At 21.3% G+C, this 22,672-nt stretch overlaps 5 protein-coding genes across 5 annotated transcripts; 3 read left to right on the forward strand and 2 right to left on the reverse strand.

Moving 5' to 3' along the window:
* Window positions 1–64: 64 nt before the first annotated feature.
* Window positions 65–597, forward strand: PY17X_1446800 (conserved protein, unknown function; the record flags this gene model as incomplete). Its single annotated transcript, XM_022957630.1, has 3 exons — window positions 65–127; window positions 289–381; window positions 505–597. The coding sequence occupies 3 exons, from the start codon at window positions 65–67 to the stop codon at window positions 595–597; spliced, it is 249 nt and encodes an 82-aa protein (XP_022812988.1).
* A 140-nt stretch (window positions 598–737) lies between these two features.
* PY17X_1446900 (conserved Plasmodium protein, unknown function) lies at window positions 738–2,765 on the forward strand (the record flags this gene model as incomplete). Its single annotated transcript, XM_723184.2, has 1 exon — window positions 738–2,765. One exon carries the CDS (start codon window positions 738–740, stop codon window positions 2,763–2,765), a length of 2,028 nt encoding a protein of 675 aa, XP_728277.2.
* Window positions 2,766–2,842: 77 nt separating this feature from the next.
* On the reverse strand, window positions 2,843–8,951 carry PY17X_1447000 (myosin J, putative; the record flags this gene model as incomplete). The annotated part of the gene is made up of 4 exons (XM_022957631.1): window positions 2,843–2,929; window positions 3,060–3,126; window positions 3,372–8,520; window positions 8,708–8,951. 4 exons carry the CDS (start codon window positions 8,949–8,951, stop codon window positions 2,843–2,845), a joined length of 5,547 nt encoding a protein of 1,848 aa, XP_022812989.1.
* A 1,078-nt stretch (window positions 8,952–10,029) lies between these two features.
* PY17X_1447100 (conserved Plasmodium protein, unknown function) lies at window positions 10,030–15,078 on the reverse strand (the record flags this gene model as incomplete). The annotated part of the gene is made up of 24 exons (XM_022957632.1): window positions 10,030–10,329; window positions 10,439–10,522; window positions 10,745–10,822; window positions 10,988–11,131; window positions 11,244–11,300; window positions 11,383–11,440; window positions 11,521–11,567; window positions 11,661–11,688; window positions 11,805–11,845; window positions 12,045–12,141; window positions 12,246–12,334; window positions 12,437–12,495; window positions 12,613–12,685; window positions 12,823–12,921; window positions 13,014–13,084; window positions 13,195–13,318; window positions 13,404–13,472; window positions 13,566–13,622; window positions 13,770–13,834; window positions 14,001–14,049; window positions 14,143–14,266; window positions 14,457–14,560; window positions 14,704–14,808; window positions 15,043–15,078. 24 exons carry the CDS (start codon window positions 15,076–15,078, stop codon window positions 10,030–10,032), a joined length of 2,058 nt encoding a protein of 685 aa, XP_022812990.1.
* Window positions 15,079–15,726: 648 nt separating this feature from the next.
* On the forward strand, window positions 15,727–22,346 carry PY17X_1447200 (TBC domain-containing protein, putative; the record flags this gene model as incomplete). The annotated part of the gene is made up of 11 exons (XM_022957633.2): window positions 15,727–15,959; window positions 16,092–16,212; window positions 16,342–16,480; window positions 16,675–16,750; window positions 16,939–17,048; window positions 17,157–17,322; window positions 17,455–17,539; window positions 17,701–17,891; window positions 18,014–18,141; window positions 18,263–22,086; window positions 22,236–22,346. 11 exons carry the CDS (start codon window positions 15,727–15,729, stop codon window positions 22,344–22,346), a joined length of 5,184 nt encoding a protein of 1,727 aa, XP_022812991.2.
* Window positions 22,347–22,672: the final 326 nt, after the last annotated feature.

Consider the following 22,672-nt stretch of genomic DNA (forward strand, 5'->3'; position numbering starts at 1 on the left):
AAATATATAGCGTAAAACTTGGAGTTAATTTTATATAACTATTTATTTCCTTGAAAATTATAAAATGTCAGTAATGAAACATATCCCCATTCCTTCTGCTTTCACAATCAGTAGAAATATAAGAAGGGTAAGTATATGGGTAAAAAAAAAAAAAAAAATTATGAAAAATATCTAGTTGGCTTATGTTAAAACAATGTGTGCACATTTTATATCATATTATATCATATCATATCATATCATATCATATCATATCATATATTGTATTGTATTATACCATTTTTGAAACAGTTCAACATGGCTGAAAATGATAGGAAAATATTCTTCTCCTTCAATTTATTTTCCATTCTTATATCCACATTTCCAATTATTTACATGTATAATGTAAGTAGCTAAAATAAAATCAAAAAAAAAAAAAAAAAAAAAAAAAAAATGCACATCATGTCGCACTATATCTAGTTAGATATTTATCGCTACATTTTTGTTCTGTCATATTTCCTTTTTAAGGCCAACTACAAAATGTGTGAAGAAAACGATATCATATATAACAAACTATGTCACCCCGGATTTAAAGTTACAAATAGCATATTCACAAAATAATAAATAAAAATAATAAGTGTAAAAAAGAAAAGTTTATTCATTTCATATTTTATTTTAAAAATTTACTAAAATTGTCTGACATAGCAATTTTGCATAAGTGTAAAAATAAGAAAATACTTGTGTGTGATTTTTTTTTAAATATGATAATGAATTCGTATGAACAACATGAATGGGGAGTTAAAAAAATGACCGAGTTAAAAGAAAAATGCGAACAAAAATGCGAAGAAAAATGCGAACAAAAATGCGAAGAAAAATGTGAAGAAAAATGCGAAGAAAAATGTGAAGAAAAATGTGAAGAAAAATACGACATAGGAAGACATTTAAAATTGAAAAATAATATAAGATATCTAAATGTATCATATATATATTTACTTTTTATATTTACTTTTTTTTCAGTAAAATATATATTTTTTTTTGTAATTTTTTTCCTATTTTATAAATATGTATTATATTATCTTGTTTTTTTTTTATACAAACAAAATTTGAAAATATTTAATGTTGTATTAAAAAAATTATCTATATGTGAATATGAAAATATAGTAACATTAGATCAAAATAATATAATTATTGATGAAATATATTCTAAAATATATAAAATAATAAATTCTATACTTTATATACATTTTTTTTTCATGAAAAATACATTCTCTTATTTTTTCCATCATCATTGTTCTTTATCAGCTCATCAGTTAGGTGTAAATTCCAAAGACAAAAATAAAAAACTAAATAAATTTAAGGGAAATAATTTAAAACGTTTATATATTTTAAAAGATATATATTTTAATTTATATATTTTGCTTTTTCAACTGAAAACCAAAAAGTCTAATTCATGGGAAGAAAATCAAAATGAAAGAAAAGAAAAAATTTATAAAAATATTAGACAAATATTCAAAGTTAAATATAAAAATGATTACAAAATGATGAAAAAAAATAGTAGTGATTATATATATATATTTTTTTTATATACAAAAAAAATTATTTTTATAATTATAAAACGTTTATTTTGTTTTCTTCACTTATTTATTTTTTCAGTTGTATTTATATGGTATTTATTAAAAAGTTATTTATTTTTATTATTCTACAAAAATGTTATTAAAAAAAATAATAAATTAATTTGCTTACAAAAAAATGAGTATATTGGTTCGCTAAATATTTCACAAACAAATAAAGAAATAATAACATTGTTAATTGATTCTTTAATATTATTAAAAAGTTACAAACAAAATGAAGAGCCAACAAATATAATTTATGAATCAGTACATAAAAAGTTATATGACTCCATAAATTTAATCAAAACCGCCAAAAAGGTAATGGAAAATGAGATGAACAAAAGAAAGCAAGTTGAATCACAAAAAATAGAAGAAATAACTGAGAATACGCTAATTAAGGAAAATGTTAATAAGGATAATGCTAATAAGGATAATGCTAATAAGGATAATGCTAATAAGGATAATGCTAATAAGGATAATGTTAATAAGGAAAATGCTAATAAGGAAAATGCTAATAAGAAAAATTCACCATTTATAATAAATAACGAAGCTTGCAAAACAGATGATATGTCTTATTATCACATATATTATTGCGTAAATAAAGAATTTGAAACAAAAAATTCATATATAAATAAAGAAAATGTGAAAAATAAATCAACACATTTTAATAAATATAATGAAAAAACTACAAATAACACTGACCCATCAAATATACAAAATCAGCATGAACATATTATTAGTTATAAAAATTATTTAGATGAAAAATATAATGAAAATTATAAATTAACATGTGTACAAAATATGGTTAATGAATTAAAAGATAAATATAAAAAACAAAAAAATAAAGAATATATATATGTAGAAAAAAAATTATACTATGATGATAAATGTAACGATTTCTCCATCAAACATATATCATCAAATGATTCCTTCTTAACAAATAGGAAAAATATAAATGTAAAAAATAAAGATTGTAATAAATATGATATGAATACATACACTAATAATAAATATACTATACCAAACAATACCGAAAATATATATCAATACGAAAATAAAAATAATGACAATAATGAAAATTCAAATCTCAATTTGCTAATTCCAATAAAGGATCCTAAAGCTTTTCGGAAAAAAATTACAATGTCACTAAAACAACGAGGTGGAAATCTCGAAAGTTAATTATTTTGGTAATATAAAAAATATCAAACAAACACAATATATAGTAATAATAAATGATATAAAATTAAAACTTCTATTTATTCCTCAATTGGAACTGTTTTCTTCTTTCTGCTCACAATGTTGACAAATTCCAGAAAATATAAATTTTTGTCGCTAGTGTAATTCTGCAAATTATAAAAAGGTATATATGTATATCCACTTTATTACATTTTCATCTAATTGATACATGTATATCCATTTTTACTACATTTTCATTGAATTAATTTATAAAATATTTTGTTTGCTCATTATTACCAGTAATAAAATGGTGTCCAAATGATTCAGAGGCGTACAAGCCAAGACACTATGAGGGGAACAATTTCTTGAAAAAAAAAAAAAATAATAAAAAAATAAAAAAAAATAAAAATAAAAATAAAAAAGTAAAAAAATAAAAAAATAAAATAAATAACAATAATGATAGTAGTAGTAATAATGATAGTAGTTGTAGTAGTAATGATGGCGTAACAAGTAGGGGTATAATTATCAGAAACATTTTCCATCTTGTATATACTAAATTAGCAATATATATTTTTATGCAAAATACACCAGTTTGTATCATATTTGTACCTGTTCTTGAGAATCGAAGACTTTTTATTTCCATGGGTACATAACCTCAACATTTGGTTATTCTTCAAATTATAATAAAAGGACTCTTCATCTGAATTATTATTTTTGTCAAAACTATTTGTAAAATTACTATTTTTAATCCTTAATACATACACATCAGGATATACATATTTATGAGTAGAATGGTGAAGTGTTCCATCAGCAAAATATTCATCATATTTTTGTATAGTAGCTTGAATAGAAGAATTTAACGAAACATGACTTTTATAATAATTTTGTTTATAATAATAATTTATGTTCATATTCAATATCCCTTGGAAGGCACATAATTTGTTTTCATCATCTTCAGCAATATTATTATTATTATTATTATTATTATTATTATTATTATTGCTGCTATTCAATTTTAACTTAAAAATTTTCCAATCATCATAATTAAATATAACTTGAGAATAATTTGATTCACATCCCTTATTTGTTAATAAATAAATTCTACTAAATAATGAAAAAATATAAAATGAGTTTCCTGAATTTTCATTTTCCTGACTAAACAAATTATCATTGTTTTCATTTCTTATATATAATGATGGATTATGTTCTTCATTTTTTTCTGAAATATTCAAGTGAACTAATTTACTTTTTTTTTCCACATCCTCTTTTTGTTCATTTCCCAATATATCATTTATAATTAATTTATGTTTTAAATCGTGAGACAACTTATTCATATATCTATCATATACATTGTTAAAATATTCGAAACAATATAAATTAAATTTTAACTGTAAATATTTATATTCATATTCTTTAATATAGGGATTTCCACTATTTAAATTAAATTTTGTTATTTCGACCAAGCTTAATATGCAACAACCATAAATAAAAATATGTGAATTATTAATTATGGACATTTTGATTGTACTTAAAAACTTATCTAGATATTCTTTATTTTTCATCAAGTTTGTATTTTCTTGTTTTTCTATATTTTCTTGGATATCTATTTTATTATTTTGATATATCTTATTATAATTTTTAATGAAAAATTTCACAAAATCATCATTTTTTATTATATTATTTATAGCTATATGTATAGTATATGTATAAATAGGTTTTGAAAACAAATTAACAATTGTCAATAATATGTAATGATTTTCATTTATTAATGCATATGATAAATAAACAAAATAATTTATACTATTTGATAAAAATGATATATTTAACACTTTAAATGTTTCATTAGTATACAATTCTTTTGATATATAATCCTCTTTTTTTAACGATTTTAGATATGTAAAGCATTTTTTATCTTTTGCATCTTTTTTTACTTCTTTGTTGTTATTCTCTATAATGTTATTTACATTTTCCATTTTATTTACACTTTCCATCGTTTTATAATTATCAAAATGTTCTGAATTTACTGAACACAATTTAGATAAAATACCATCTAAAGTACTTAAAACATATATATTTTTATACATATGTATAAACATGTTTAAATTATTATCATCAAATAAATTGGACTCATTATCCATTTTCTCATTTACGTCATAGTTAACCATTTCTTCATTTTTTATTATGCTTTCTAAATAGTTTTTTTTTTTTTCAAAGAAATGCTCACTATATTTTCTACTTTTATATAACTGAGGTAAATATGTGTTTGGCAAATTATCATTACTTTTTTTTATTAATTTTATTTTTTTTTTAATAAAACGTCTAATAGTGTTTATATTAGGATAACTAAACAAAACGATATTTAACTCTTCATCAATTCCTATGATCAAATTTTTATATAAAGGATGTTGATTAACACAACAATAACTATTTTTGCCAATATTATGTAACCCGTTTTTTGAATCTTTCTCAGTTTCATAATTTACACTTCCTCTATTTAATTCATTCGTTTTTTCATTCCATTGTTCGCACTTTGTATCATTATGTATTTTTTTAATTCCAATTTTGTTATAATTTAAAATGTGTTTCTTATCTATTTGTTCATAACTATAAGATATGTTATAAAAATTTATTTTATTTTTTGAATATATAATTATCCAATCTAAGTTATTATATACATAGTGATAATTATCTGGAGTACAAACAAATAGTTTTTCTCCGCTGTTATACAACATGTTAATTTTGGGATTTTTTTCATTTTTTTCATTTTTTTCATTTTCTTCACATTTTGTCGTGATTTTTTCTGTATTTTTATTTTCAACTATTTTTTCTTTTTTTTCCTCTGAATCAATTTTATCATTATTTGTATTTTTGGTTTCCTTACTCATATGTTGCACACTTTCTTTCTTGGTAATACTAATTAATGGATTGATTATATTTTTTTTCTTTTTTTTGGTATTTTTAATTTTTTTAAAAGGCATTTGATACGCTTTTTCACATAGTATTTTGTTTAACTTTTTAACATTATAAGAAAGTGACTTTTTGACACTTAATATAGTCCTTCGTATTAAATATATCTTATACATATAATCACAAATTTTTTCTTTCATAATTTTTTTTTTTGTTAAATATTTAATATAATAATTGTTAATCCAACTAAAAATTTTTGCAACTGTAACACACCTTTTAAATCGCATTATTCTTATATCTCTTAAAATTTTTTTTTTTTTTTGTCTATCAACTAGCGAATTATCATTTATAATATTACTATCATACATATAGAAATTAATTTGCGTATATAAATGAGCTTTCATAAAAATGTATTTTTTTCCAATTTTAAAAAACTTATCTTCATCAAATATTCTCATAATATAATATATAATATCGTTATCATTACAATGTACTAATTCTTTGGCTATACAATTTTTTAATTTTTCGATTAATTCTCTTTTTAATATTTTGTGTGATAATCCGTTATTTAATATTTTAATCATTTCGTTAGCTCCACATTCTTTGAGTTGAGAATAAACAATTCCTTTTTTGAAATTATTACATTCCATACGTTCATTTGGCAATACACATCTTATATAATACATATCTGTTTTTTCTAAATTCGTGAACAAATTATCCAACTCCTTAATATATTTTTTGCTGACACTAAGTATGTTATTTTTTTTACAATTGTTATTAGTTAATCCAACAGATGTGTTGCTAATTTTACATGATTCTGTTAATTTTTCTGATGATTTTGTAGTATAATTTTCAGTTACTTCATCTTTTATACATTCACTTAGAAAAACATTTGCTGATGTGTTAATAAGACCCTCAATCTCGGCCTCTATTTTATCACTATTTTTGTGTATCCAATTATTAATACTATATGTTACATGCCCTGCATAATGTTTGATAAAAAATTTATTTTTTTTTATATTTTGTTTTTTACTTGTATATTGATTATCTCTATTATTTAAAAATCCATATATATGTTTCTCCAAATATTTATTTTCGTTATTTAACAAATATGTAAAAAAATTGTCATCCACCTTTTTATGACCACAATTATTAAGTTTAGTTATATCATCTAACCCTCCAAATATTTTTTCAATAAAAATGATTGTATCTTCATAAGAGGGAATCACTAAATCACTCCATAATATGTTTTCTTCTTTGTAAATATTTTTTTCCTTTTCTATTTCATTGTTAATATAATAATTATTTAATTTTTCATTAGCTAGATTAATACATAGTTGCTCAAAATCATTACATGATAATTCTTCAAAACCGTACAAATCTAATATTGATATGATACTATTATTATTTTCATATATTTGTGAATTTAACATTTCTTTCTTTTCCTTATCACTCAAATTAGTCATATTTATATCATTTATTATCTTATTAAATAATTTTTTATATATTACTTTTATTAAGGTGTGCAAAGTAGATAAGGAGTTTTCTTTAGTTCTTGGGGTTTTTATGTTTTCATTTGAAACTTGAATATTTTTATATTTAATCAAATTTTTAAGATCTTCAACATGTATTTTTAGGCAATCACATGCACATTTGTATCTATAAAAAGGATTTTCCATGCTTGACTCATGATTAGAGGTGTTAGATGTGACATTTGAATCATCTGGAACTATTTCTCCTAAATGAATAATCCCTGCTATGATATCAAAAAAATGATTTATTTTATTTTTGTCATATTTTATATAATTTAATCCTTTCAATAAATATTCAAAATTTTTTTCATCTTTTTGCTTATTTTGTTCATAAATATCAATTTTTTTTGTATCACAATTATCTGTAGAACCCTTTTTATATTTCATTACATCATTATTTAATAGTTTATAAACCTTAACATCTCTAACTAAATTTCTTTTATTTAAGTCTTCATCGTTTAAACCCCAAATCGTTTGATAAAAAACATGAAAATTTCGTTCTCCATCATTTTGTGTGATACATCTATTAATTTCTAATAATAAAATTAATATTTTAATATTAGAAAAGCAATGATTAAACATTATATCTTTATCTGTTTTTTTTTCTTCAAATATTAATTCGTTTATTCTTCCACATCTACTACTATTATTATTTTTTATTGTTTTGGCATTACTCATGGATTCTAATATATTATTAATATAAATAAGTTTATCAATCCTTTCATATCTTGACATATCACCATTTTCTTCTATGCTTATATTGGTGGATGTCATGGAAATATTTTTCTTTACTTTTTCATCTTGTTCTGCATCTGAATTATCATTCACATATGAATTCATGCTTTTATATATTTTTCCGACATTATTCGAATTTTTATGAAAAAAAATATAATGAAAATATTTGAAAAGAAATTTGCAATTTTCTGTTTTACCACTTCCACTATGCCCTGAAACAACAATCGTTTGTCTTTTTCTTTTCAATACCATATTTTTATATGCCATGTTACCAATATCATAAATATGCGCTTTACAATCATTTTTTTCACTGCTATTAGTATTTTTAAATTTGCATAAATAATTATTCATTATACTCACATCATAAAGATCTTTTAATTGTTTATATGGATTAATAGCTAATAGCAACGATGCATGAAATGTGTATATTTTGTTTTTTTCGTATCTATTTTTTAAATTTTGGATGACATTTGCTTCGTTTAGTTGTATTATATCAACATTATTTTCGTTATCCAATTTTAGTTCATTTTTGAGGGATCGTATTACTTGATCCTTATGGATATTTTCAAAGATTTTTCCTTTACCTATCATGAAATAAAAAAAATATATTTATATAAAGATCAATTGAATTGTAATTACTATATATTGAAACAAGGATGTAATATACATTTATGAAAAACACGCTAAAAGTACATGCTTTAAATAAATTATCACTTTTTAATCGTCATTAACATTATAATTTTCGATTATTTGATAATATTTTTTTCTAACGTTTAAGGGTGTATAGTTGTTCCTTTTTTTTAAACTCTAATACTTCCATTTTTTTGTATGAATTTTTATGAAAATACCACACATGGCTATTTGAATATATTTCTTCATGATCCCTCTTTTCTAAAGATAAATCATCTTTGAATACCTTCTTATCATTTTCTAATTGTTCTTGTCCTTCATCTTTTATGTTTGGTATATTGGAATGATAAAAGGTTTCATTGTTTTTCATATGTAGAAAACTCATTATTCCACCAATTTAACTTTATATAGTCGAAAGGGAATTCCACTTTTTACTATTATTACTCTTACTATAGTTTATGGAGAATTAATTCACCTTTAAATAAATATTAAAATAATTAAATACTCAAATATTTAAAACAAAAGCACAATAAGTGAATGATACTTCTTGTTCTTTGGTGATATAAAATATGCAAATATTTGACAAATACAAATAACCTATGGGAATAGCAATTATCTAAAATATTATATAATTTAAAGAATAAATAATGAATTTCTATAAAAATATAGTAAAAATCGATAATTAAAATTATTAAAAAGACAACATTAAAGTTGTAATTTTAAGTTGTGCTTCATAAAACTGAAAATATCGCATTGTATTAATTAAAAATTATACACGCATATATTAAGCATATATAATTAACTTAATTATTTTTTTTTAATGTACAGGACATATGCATTATTCTGGATTTTTCTTTTATGCATAAAACAATTGTAAATCATAATTATATATATATATATATTTATTTATTTTAAATACCAAAAAATGCATTATTCTTTTCCAAAATTTATATAAGAGTTCATTATTGCTATTAATTAGAGCGACAACAGCTGTTTTTTTTTATTATTTTTTTAATTAAAACATTTAACAAATACTAGAAAGCCATAATTAAAACTGTAACGTTTAAAATATATAATAATATTATGAACTGTTAATAAAAAAAAATGTTACTAATTTTAGAATTATTCTTATTTGATAATTTTTTTTGGTATATTATTTGAAAAACAATAGACAAATATATATTATATATATAATATATTAGAATATTGAAAGGTGTTTTATTTTCTCACAAAATATCCGATTTTTTTGTGGGTATATTTATGAATTTCCCCGCAACAAAATTGGAAATATGTGTGCATGATTATGTGCATATATTAGAAATTTGTACTTTGTAAAAAAAAAAAATTATTTAGATTGTTGTCTATTTTTTTATGAATGTTAAGGTAAAATAGTAAAATTAACTATATTGTATAATAATTAAAAAAAAAAAAATAGTTTATAATATTTTTTACATATTATTATGTTATTTGTTATATTTATTTATTTTATTTTCCAAAGAAATATATTTTATTTCATCACGCATTAATTCGATTTCAAGCATTTTATTTTTTGACGAAAAAAATGTATTTTTCATAGACACCTGTGTGTAATCATTCCAAGGATAATCTTTGTAAAAATTATATACATTCAAATTATCTTTCATTATATTTTTATTGAAAAATTCTATTTCGTTATTTTCATGATAAATTATTTCATTTATGTTGGTAATATTATTTGTAGAATATTGATAATCATCTTCTGTTTTTTTTATTTCTTCTCTTTCCTAAGTGGGTAAATTATTTAGAAAGAAAAAAAAATAAAAATAAAAATAAAAAAATAAAAAATAAAAATAAAAGTAAAAAAATAAAAATAAAAAATAAAAATAAACAAACCTTCATTATAGAGCATATAATGTTGTTGTATGTATTTTTCATATCTTCAAATACGTCTCGTTCTTCATTAATTAAATAGTTGGTCTGTTAGAAATTCACACACGTATATGTATATAATAAATATTTACTTTTTCGTTAAGCAAATTTATTCATTATTATAAGCAGTAAAAATAATACACACGCATATATATATTTATGTTATTTTCACAAATAAATATACTATTTTTTAATTTTGTTTTAAAGTGTTATTATTTAGTATATTTTTATTTCAGTTTTGTTGTATTTCTTTTCATTTATTTTTATTACTTCGTTTTCTAAGGGCTCTCCATAGTTTACAAAATGCTTATAAATTAAATTCTTTTTATACAATACAACTTCTTCATCCTACATTTTGAATAAAAAACAACATAAGAGGCGATGATTTACTATATCACTTTATTTATTAATTTATTTATCTACTTAATATTTAATTTGTATAAAATCATAAATAAAAATTCAAAATAACAAATTTTAAACTTGAGAAAAATATACATATATAATAATATATACCTTTTCTATGTCTGGGTTATATATAATATGTTTTTCATAAACTTGGAAAATGTTACTTATTTTGTTATAGTTATTATAATACACAAGGATTATTTTGTTTTCTGGAATTAAAAACACTTTTTTCTTTATTCCATTTGTTTGATTCTTCATTGAAAAAAAAATAAAATTATGGAACAAAATAAATGTATAAAAACCAAAAATAAACTCATAAAATATTCATTCGAGCAATTATATATTTTTATGAATGAAGATTTACTTTGTTTCGATATTTCAGGGTAATTTTCGTTACATAATATTCATTTCCATCAAAAGTCTACAAAAGGGATATGTGTAATATATCATTTTGTTGTATATTTGTATAAACATTAAATAATTTTATGGCAACAATACCCTACCTTAATTTTGTAAGTTGTTTTTACATCTCTTGAGATATTCATAGATCGATATATTACACTGAAAGTTGTGAAAAAAAAATAATAATGTTTATTCAAATAATTAACAGTTTATTTTTATTATATTTGTTCTTTTATTACTTATCATTTCGATTAATAAAATATTCTATAAGTTTATAATCTTTTATCTGAAATTGAGAAAAATTATAATATAGTCATTTTCCATATTTATTCATAATTTCTTTGATGTTGTTTTGCTTAGGTTGTGTTATTTATTTTACTTCAATATAATTTGTTAATCCATCATATCTACAATAAAAGGTGAAGAAACATACATAAAAAAAATATAAATTTGTTGTTATAACTAATAATGTAAATTTTATACACTTATAAATATGTGTACGTATTGGGGTATATAGTTTTACCTAGTTAAGTAAAAAGTGAAGTGCAAATAAAACCCTATTCTCTGTAAAATAAGGAAACATAAGATAAATAAAAAAATAAATAAAACAAGAACGTACATATCTTATCGATATTTATTATGTTTATATATGAGCAAAATAAACTAATACACTAGAAAAATATTTATTTCATTATTTCGTTATTTCGTTATTTCATTATTTCGTTATTTCGTTATTTCATTATTTCGTTATAGTTTTTTGTACATTTGCAAATCTTTTTAAAAGGTGGTGATTGCTTTCGTCATAATATTCGATAGTTTTAAATTTATTTGGAAGGTATATTTTTTTTATTTTTTTATCTCTGGAAATGCGATATGTTTATGTGTAGCGATTTTGTATATAAGTATTAAAATAATAAAATATAAGGGTATACAATTTTTGAGAAACTTTAAGACTCTTATTTACCTTCTATGTTTGTAAAAGCTACAAACTGATTCAACACTTGTGTAAAATCTGTTCGAATAATGAGTGTGCATTTCTGTTAAACCGTCATACTGTAAAAGTTACACATATAAAAATTTATGTATATAAATATTATGTACATATATATATGGATGTCTCTAGACAGTTGTCTGTTTAAACTAATATAAATAAACCTGGAGAAAATCAATATATTCATCCTTTTTACAATTTTTAAAAAATGTTGTTTTTCGTCCTGCATATAAAAAATTGTAAATTATATAAAAAAATGTTATAATACTTAATATTACTTATTCATATAGTAAGACATTGATGTTTTATTTATTATATTCATTTTTAATATATCAAATACCTTGTGGATATTTTAAAAGAAATATATCCTTTCGTATTATATATGGGTTGCTCTCAATAATGGGAATTAATGCCTTTCGTTGAAAAAGTATATATTGAAAAATATGTTAATGTTTATTAAAAGTAATTATTTACTAGGTTTTAATTTTATAATTTTTAATCAAAACATAAATTAATTTATTAAAAAATAATTTTCCTTTTTTATGAAAACCTTGTTTTTGATTTCTTCGAAAAAAGCTGGGATAAAATATTCTTTGTTTTTTATCTCTGATACTAATATATCTATATTTTCGACTTTATTTATATTTATCTTACAAAAAAAAATAAATATTGCATAAGATATATATATTATTTTTTATAAAAATATTTTATTTCCATTAAGTATATAAAAAATATTTATACATAAACATTTTTTTCGTTCCAAAGATAAAAGATAGATTTGTATGGGCAATTATCAATGGCATATTCTCTCCCTGTTAAAAAATCACAAAGACATAAAACAGTCATATATTTCCAATAAAATAAAAACTTATTGCTCTTATATATTCTTCACTATATACATCACATTGTCTGATTGCACAACCTGAGGAAACTTCTATAAAAATGTCCTTATCAACATCTAAACTTTTTTTTATGAGTATCCACATATGGACGTAAAAATCGTTTTCATATTCTGGACTGTCATCTTTAAATGTATCTTCATTTATCTGAAATATATGCACGCATATATACATACATATATATTATTATTATTTATTTTACTATTGTTTTATTTTTATATTTGCTTGATACCCATCCTTTATATATGTCTAGGACTAATTTATATTTCTTTTTTTTTTCTCTTATATCTATAGCATTTATCTAAGTGATAGTCGTTAGAGAGAATAAAATGTTTGAGTATTTTATGAATAAATTAAAATTTATTTTATTTTTCTTAAATAAAAAAATAACTACATTTTCCCCTTGAGCTTCTTTATATTTTTTGTGAGTAAATTCACAAATGTATTTTTTCTGCGACAAAAAATTTAATTGTTTATAACAACTGTTTTTTTATATATTTTTCTGGTACACATTTTTGATATATCGTTATGATATTAATTAGGCTTATCGCTATATTTTTGTTTATTTTATTTTATTTTATTTTATTTTTTATGGTACATCATCTTTCGAGCAAATAGAAAAGGGGGCTTCTCCACACACAACATAAGCTTCATAATTTTTTGCTGCACAATAAAAGTTTTAAATAGAATTATATCCGAAATAGTACAAACAATATACTTAAATGAGAAAAAAATATAATTTTTCTGATACATTCAGCACAATTATATATATACATATGATTGTTATAATGGGTATATAATACAACTTTATTTGTTGTCATTTTTTTACTTCTCAACGCGGATACAATTATACAAGATAAGTCTAAACAATCGGCAATCTATAAATATAGAATTTAAATTTCAACTATATAAAAAACTATAAATATATTTAACAAATTGTGAATGTAATAACAAATGTTTTATATAGAAACCTTCCAGTTAAAAACTAAAGGGGTACTAGCCATTAACAACGTTTTAATTTTTTTTTGTAGTAATATTTCATAGGTAAAATAATTTTTAATCAATGTGTATATTTCTTTATAATTATTTCCCTCACTAAAAATTATATTAAAAAAAAATAATGCATACAAATTGTGGATATATTATAAATTTTGAATGGGAAACTCAATAACCATTTTTTATGTTAGTACAAAATTTTTTATAGCAATTTTTGCAAAAAAAGGAAAGAATATATGCATATACATAATATATATATATGTATGTTTAGTTTCCTTATGAATGTTACTTAAAAGGAAAATAAATTTGTCTTATTGATGAACAAATGTTTTTTTTCATTCCATATTCGTCAATAAAATATTCGCAAAAGTTAATTGTATATGTTTCTTTAAGCTAAGGAAATAAAAGCAAAAGATAAATTTAGTCTTTAAACTGAGGATATTAGTATATACATGTAAATAAATAGGCATGTTAATAGTGATATTTCAATATGCATATGTACTATATATATGCAATTTTTGAGGAATATGTGAAACCTTCTTTTTGAGTTCCCCCAAATAGTTTAACAGAACTGTTTCTTTATTTGATGGTTGTATATCATTATAATTTTTAATTATTTCATCTTTATTATTCGTGATGTACTTTAACATGGAGAGATGGAAATTAAGAATGATGTATAATGGATGTTAAATATTTAGTGTATAAAGGTATATTAAGAAAAAATTAATTTAAAATATAGTATAATGCCTACATACATACATGCATAAAGATATTTATAGAAATACACACATAAATATATAAGCCACCTATACATTGAAATATGTATAACTATAGGTACATAACAATTTAATTATTTTTTTTCATCCTAATATTACGTCTAAACATCGCTTGAGCTTATTTTTATTTTTCATTTTGTGAGTAGGTAAAATGGTTATATAAAATTATTTATATTTTTTGCTAAGGTGAATAAAAATATCAACTAGCTTAATTAAAAAAAAATGTAACAGTATTTGTTTGTTTTTTTTTTTTTTTTGTTGTCATAGGGATAGTTATGCCAATTTGTGACTTGCTTACATACATAAGTGTACGTCTTTATTAAAAACGTTATACTTATTTATTTAAGGATAATTTCCCAATAATACGAAAAAACCACGAACAAAATAGTGAAAAAAAGAAGTATTTACAAAAGGATAATTTACGGATGGTGAGGTAGCCAAAAATAATCAATATAATATTAAAAAAAAAAAAAAAAAAAAAAAAAAATGCAAAGCAAAGCATAAATAGCTATATTAGAAGATGAAAAAAAAATAATAAAGCGATTTAGTTAATAAAATAGGAGAAATTAGGAAATCAACGAAATTATGAAATAATCAATTGACAAAGCGAAAAAGGAGAAAGAATAATTAATGAAATGCAAAGGAGAAAAAATGAAATGTAATGATAATTAATGCTTTGTAACATATCATTACTAAATACTTAAGAAGACCAAAATATAAATAATATAACATCAATATATATAATTATATACATCCACACATATGTGATACTTTGCACAAAAAATGAAAAAAGATAAAATAAAGGAAAAATACATAAAACTTTTGTTCAATGAAGTAGAAAATGAAAAATTAGAAGAATATTTTGAAAATTACGAATATAATTTTGCTTCAATAAATTGCGACATATACGTTTTTAATAAAAAATTTTATAAATTAAAAAACTTTAATGAAAATCTTAAGAAAGAGCTATTGCTATATTTATTTAGGTTTAATTTTTATGTTCCTAGGATAATTAGGTGAGATGGACAAAATAATATCACTGCGTTTTATTTGCATATCTCTGCACATACATTATATTCGTGTGTGCGCAATTTACATAACCTCATTAATATAACATTTGTTATGAACATTTCATAAATAATTTGCAGACGAATTATATTCAAAAGACTATTAATACATGATGAGAGTAAAGACACAGCGAATTTTAATTACAAAGTGTACCTTTTGTTATCTTTTTTGAAAAACCCAAACATAAATGAGGCAACTCAAGTAATTGCTTTCATTATTATTATCATTATATTTTTTCTAAAGATTCATTCTTACATGTAAACTTATTCTATATTCCATACCACATTCATATAGACATACTTTCTACATTTATTTATCCCGATTCAACAGAAAACAGTTGACTTAGACGTATTCAGGACAAGAATTGATAAACAAAATGAAAAAGCAATTTATTTTTTTAACATTTTTTTAAACTATGCTTGTAGCCACTTCCAATTTAAATATAAACAGGGGCTAAACGAAGTTTTAGGTATTATATAGATTTACTCAGTTATGTTTTTTTTTTTTTTTTTTTTTTTTTTTATTTTATTTATTTATGAATTTACAATCGGGGAATGATTGCATGGGTATTTAATTTTCTGCACATCACACACGAATATATATTTACAACTCTGTATAATCAATTGTTCATATTTATATATTTTTCGCTACTTACCTTTATAGCCTTGTTTTTTTATCTGAAGGGAAAATGCTTTAATATGATTGACGTTTATTTTTGTTTCCAAAATTTTGTGCAAAGGTAAATAAAAATATTTAATTTATTTTTATGATACAGATTTATAAGTATTTAGGTGTATTGTCATATATAAGTTGTCTCAATTTCTATATGTTTTATGCATATACATGATAATATATTATTATAAATTTCATAAGTTTCGTTCTTTATTTCGATTTAATTTTATATTTTTTTTTATGACCATCTAACAGATTTTTGAAAGAGTTTTACTATGATGATGAATTTTTTTTTCTTCAAATATCTTTTTATTTGTTTAAAATATTAATTAAATATCACGATCCTGTATTGTCAGAAATTCTTGGTATAATGAATCGCTAATATAACTTGTTGCAAAAAAGTATACACATTTATACGTTGTTTTGTATATTACTTATTTTGAACATTTTTATATACTATTATATTTTTTTAGAGAATAATAAAATGAACCCAGAAATATACGCAGCATCATGGTTTCTTACTTTGTTTGCATCTAAGAGTAATCTTGAGATTTTGAATTCAATATATTTGATATTTCTTCTTGAGCGCAATCCATTTTTTTTCTTTTTCTTTTCTTTGGCATTATTAATTTTACATCGGTAAATAAACAACAAATGGAATAATTTTTACAGATAAACATTATATAGATGGACATAAAAATATATGGCAATTTTTTAACTACATATTATTTTACTTATATTTCATAATATCCATATTTTTTTTATTTTTAGAAATGTATTTATATACGTCGATAGTTCAAATTTGCCCGAGTTGTTGAGCAAGATAAACATTTTTGATAAAATTTTTTTGAAAAAAGTAAAGAATATAAAAAAGGGAAAAAAAAATGAATATAAGTCGAAATGGGTAGCAACAGTTATGGGCACTTTAGTTGCTCACGGTGCTATCTTTCTCTTTTCATAATGTATACGTTTTTTCTACGTTTTTTCTATAACTATTTTATTTTTTTTTATTTCAAGGTATGGTCATTAGGAAAATATTTGGAAAAAAATACTCCTGTATCCTTTACCCATAAATTGTTTTTTATAAAAAACATTTTAATATACTTGACAAATGAGAATTCCGCAGAAAATTATCATAAAAAAAATAATTTGCTGAATTTTTTAAAATCGATTGACTATATGTCTATTAATTCGTATGAAATAATTAAGTAAGTATTGCGCACATACAAATAAGAAGAAATATTCTACACACTTTTCATTCATACATTAATATCAATTGTTTTTTATTATTTTTTTATTATTTTTTATTATTTTTTATTATTTTTTTTAGAAATATATCTTCAAGAAACAGTAATTACATATTCCTTGACATAAGGCCAAATAGACATTTTAAAAAATTTCATTTTAAAAATTCAATAAACATAGATTTTGAGAATAACTATGAGAATATTTTAAGAAGTAAGTCATGAAAAAAAAAATATTAAAACGACATCCAAACAATGTAGATATTATTTGTTAACTTGTTTTGGGTAGTTATATTATTTTGCAATATTTATGAAATATTTAAAAAAATTTGTAGGAAGTATGAAGATAAAAAAAAAAAAAAAAAAAAAGGAAAATAAAGTACAGAAAAATAATTCGTATATATGGTATATTTTAAAAAAATATGATAACCATGAAATTGGATATAATTATTTATTACTGTTTTCATTTTTATTGTGCTCAAAATATAATAAAAAGATAAACATAAGTTATGATGATAATATTATATTAAAAAAAATATCCAACCAAGTAGCCTCAAAAAGTAATGATCTCATCTTTGATACATTAAAATGGAAGAATAAAATGCAAAGAAATAAAAAACAACGGAATAATAATATGTCAAAAAGAATGAGTGAAATAAAATTAAAAGAAATTAACAAAAGAGACAATGTAAATAATGGGGATAATAAGAAAAAGAAGAAAGAAGAAAATACTGAAAATGGTAACATATTACATTTGGAAGAAAATAAAGTTGTGGATCTTAATTTATTTTTTTTCAATTTATATAAAAATCAAAAATACAATTCGAGACAAAATAAAATGATAAATATTGATAATAATAGTAGAAAAAAAGGAATTAATAAAAATGGTCCAGTAAAAAATATATTAGAACCTTTGAAATATATAAATATAATAAATTATATACGTGAAAAAAAAGTAAAAGATTTAAAAAACTACTACTCAGATGATGATACAATAGTTGATAAATTTTCTTTAACATGTTATCATGTTAAAAAACGGTTAAATGAAAAAATCGAAAAAGGAAATAAAAAAAAAGGAAAAAAAATATCAGCACCCATAAAAAGGGAGGAAAATACACACAATGATTCATTAGTTAATATTTTTAGCACATATAAAAATGATAAAAATAGTGAAATCTGCAAACAAAAAAAATGTTTTAAAAACAATGAAAAAAATAGTATTAATGATGAAGAAAATGATGATACTAATTATAGAAGCAATAGCCGTTTCAGCAATTTCACATCTTCGGGATCAAATAGTGAACAAAAGAAGAGTAATGGAATGGTTGACTCTAAATTAAATATAAGCTCATATAGTTTATATGTTTTAATAAAAGAAAAGGTTTTAAAATATGAAGAAGTGTTAAAGGTTCAATTTGAAAATATATTAAGTTCAGATAAGGAAATATTAATAGTATATGATGATGATTTAAATAATTCTAAATATGTAAGAACATTTTATTATTATTTATTATATACATATAAAATGAGAAAGGTATCAATAATTGAAGGTGGTATAAACTCTTATCATACTTTAATTAAAAATGATAGTTTTTTTAAACAAATAGAAAAAAATACTATAAATGGAAGAGTTGTAGATGATACTATTGAAAATAATAATTATGAAGATCATTTAAATTTTTATTTAAATTATTATAATTTTTTAAAGGATGAGAATGTGTTACAATATTGTTTCCATCAATCTAATGCTTGCTATTTATGTAAAGCCCCAAATATTCCCAAAAAATTTATAGATGATTTTTTTTCTGAAATATATAACGATTATCCTATATTTGAAGAGGTGTATTATTTTCTTACTTGTGAAAATATTTGCATAAATTTGTTGTCATTTTATGATTTAATAATGAGAAAAAAAAAAACAGAAAAAATCAAATGTGATAAAAAAAATAATTCAGATGGCGCTTTATCTCATTTTTCAAAAATATTTAATTATATAAAAAAAAAAAAAGAATCAAATTCATTGTCTATGCCTCCATCGACTTGGATAAAAGATGGTGTCTCTTGTAATGTAGATGTTGAAAAAGATGATAGATCATTTTTTTCTAACAAAAAAAATAGTTTCTTGACAAATAAAAATTATTTTAGTTTAAATTATTATTTAGATTATTATTATAATAAAAAGGGAAAAACTGATTTTCCATATGACCCAGAAAATCGGCATAATGAATATGAAAATGAAATAAATAAAAGTGAAACAAATAAAAATGAAACAAATAAAAATGAAATAAATAAAAGTGAAACAAATAAAAGTGAAACAAATAAAAGTGAAACAAATAAAAGTGAAATAAATAAAAGTGAAATAAATAAAAGTGAAATAAATAAAAGTGAAATAAATAAAAGTGAAATAAATAAAAGTGAAGATATAAGGAATACGGGTACGTATTATAATTTACGTGAAAAAATGAATGAAAAAAATTTATATGATCATGAAGAAAACAAAAAAAAAAGTGACGATAAAATTAATTTGGTTGATATATATGCCCATCGAAATAGTAGAAATGACGAAATGGATAATAAATATGTGGATCAAAATAAAAATGGGAATGAACAAATTGATGGAGAGATGAGAAAATGTTTTTCACTTGAAGAAAATTCAGTAAATGAAAAAATAAGGAATTTTTCAATGTTTACAAATAGTATTAATAAAAAAAATATTACGAATTTTGATACATACAACATATATTCATACATAGATGTAGTTTGTTATAGTAGTTTGTTAGAGAAATGTAGTGATGATAATGATAAAGATGAAAAGATATATTATGAAGGAAATTTGAAAAAAAAAAATAGTTGCAAAATTTTCAACTGTTTCATAAATTATGTATATCAACCAATAATACCCCATAATATACGATCAAATAACATTATTAACAATTTTGTTGAATATGTTAAATATTATAAAAGTAGTATATCTAATATAAATAATAACATATCTACGGATCCAAATTTATATTTAAATTGCAACAAACTTGATTCAAAATTATTTTTAAATATTCCTTATTTTCCTTATTCATATTTTAGGCAACCAAAATATTTATATTATAAAGATAACAAAAAACAATCTATTGAAAAAGAAGATACTTCCTTTAAAAGGAATAGCAATAGTATTAGTGTAAATTATGATAGTAAGAATATTTTAGAAAACAGTGAAGGAACATATATTAATGATTCAGATTTCCAAAATTCAAAAGCATACAATGATTTATTAAATAATTCTATATTAAATAATACGTGGATAAAAAACAAACCCGATTTATCATTATGTAAACTTATGATATATGATAATTTGTTAATTCTTTATGGGGCCCCATATATATGTGATACAGATGTTATAGTGAGAAATTTGAATGAAATTTCTGTTACTGAATCTGGTATGCATGATAAGAAGAAGTGGAATTTATGTAATAAAGAAGATGGCGATAATAATTTGAGTAACAATTTGAGTAACAATTTGAGTAATAGTATAGTATCATCAGAAATTAAAAAGAGAAATGAAGAGAAAGAAAATATATTCAACAATTTAGATATAGGAAGTAAAAACTTTTTGAAAGAAAATGAAAAATACCGAAATAAAAAAGGAGATAAAAACATATATTTAAATAGTTGTGATGATAAACTAGAAAAGATAATAATACATAAATATAAAGATTTGAAAAAAAAAGATGTTTTATTTAATATTGATTGCTACAAACTAAATAGTATAGATATAAATTGGGCAAGTATGTCAAATCATATATTTCATAGTATAACAAATGAACATATATCTGATATATATAATTATTACCAATCTTATTTTAATTTATCAAAAAGTAATATGTCAAGCAAAGAAATTATTTATTCTTCAAGTTCTTTGTCCAGTAGTAATTTGATATCATATATACCTGATGATCAGGATTATTCTTTTTCGGATTATCATAATTTATATACAAAAAATTTAAAAGAAAAAAATAATTTAAATAAAACTGAAATATTTCATTACAAAAATGTAAAAATTGATGCAGTTAATATTTATGCTATATTTGATATACGTTCTATTTACAAAATCACGACCAAACGCATGTTGGGAAAAACTCTCTATTTCTATTTCAAGATTAATGAGGTAGTTGCTTGGCTGGTTTTTGCCCAGTCCTTTCTCGATGCACTTTTTATGCCATTTTTTATGCAATTTTTTATGCAATTTTATTATATTTTATTTTCCGCACTTGTAACTTATTTTTATGGCAATTTGTTTCATTTTACCCTTCGCAGAGCACCCCCTTGATGGCCTTAAATTTTGAAAACGATGCGGAGATGCAATCGTGTGTTTGCTCAGTTAAAGAAGTTCACACAATACTTTCCAAAGAACAAAAAATAAACTAAATGTTTTCATATAAGCATATATTATATATCCGTTTCATTATATATAGAGGATTGTTATGAGTTTCCAATATTTTTACTTTGTTTATTTTATGGCGTTTGATACGCTTGTTTTTTTTTTTTTTTTTCGTAGATATTTATAAACATATACATTTATATATATGTTATTATGCATGTGCAACAATTGTATACATCTTTAAAAAAAGTTGTGATTAATTCCTTTATGTTCTTACGAACAAAAATAACAAATATTTATTGTAACCGTATATATAAATGCGCTCATGTAATTTAAATAATTTGCAAATCAAAAAAAAATCTACAAAAAAAAT

The sequence above is a fragment of the Plasmodium yoelii genome, assembly GCF_900002385.2.
Source record: "Plasmodium yoelii strain 17X genome assembly, chromosome: 14".
NCBI lineage: Eukaryota > Apicomplexa > Aconoidasida > Haemosporida > Plasmodiidae > Plasmodium > Plasmodium yoelii.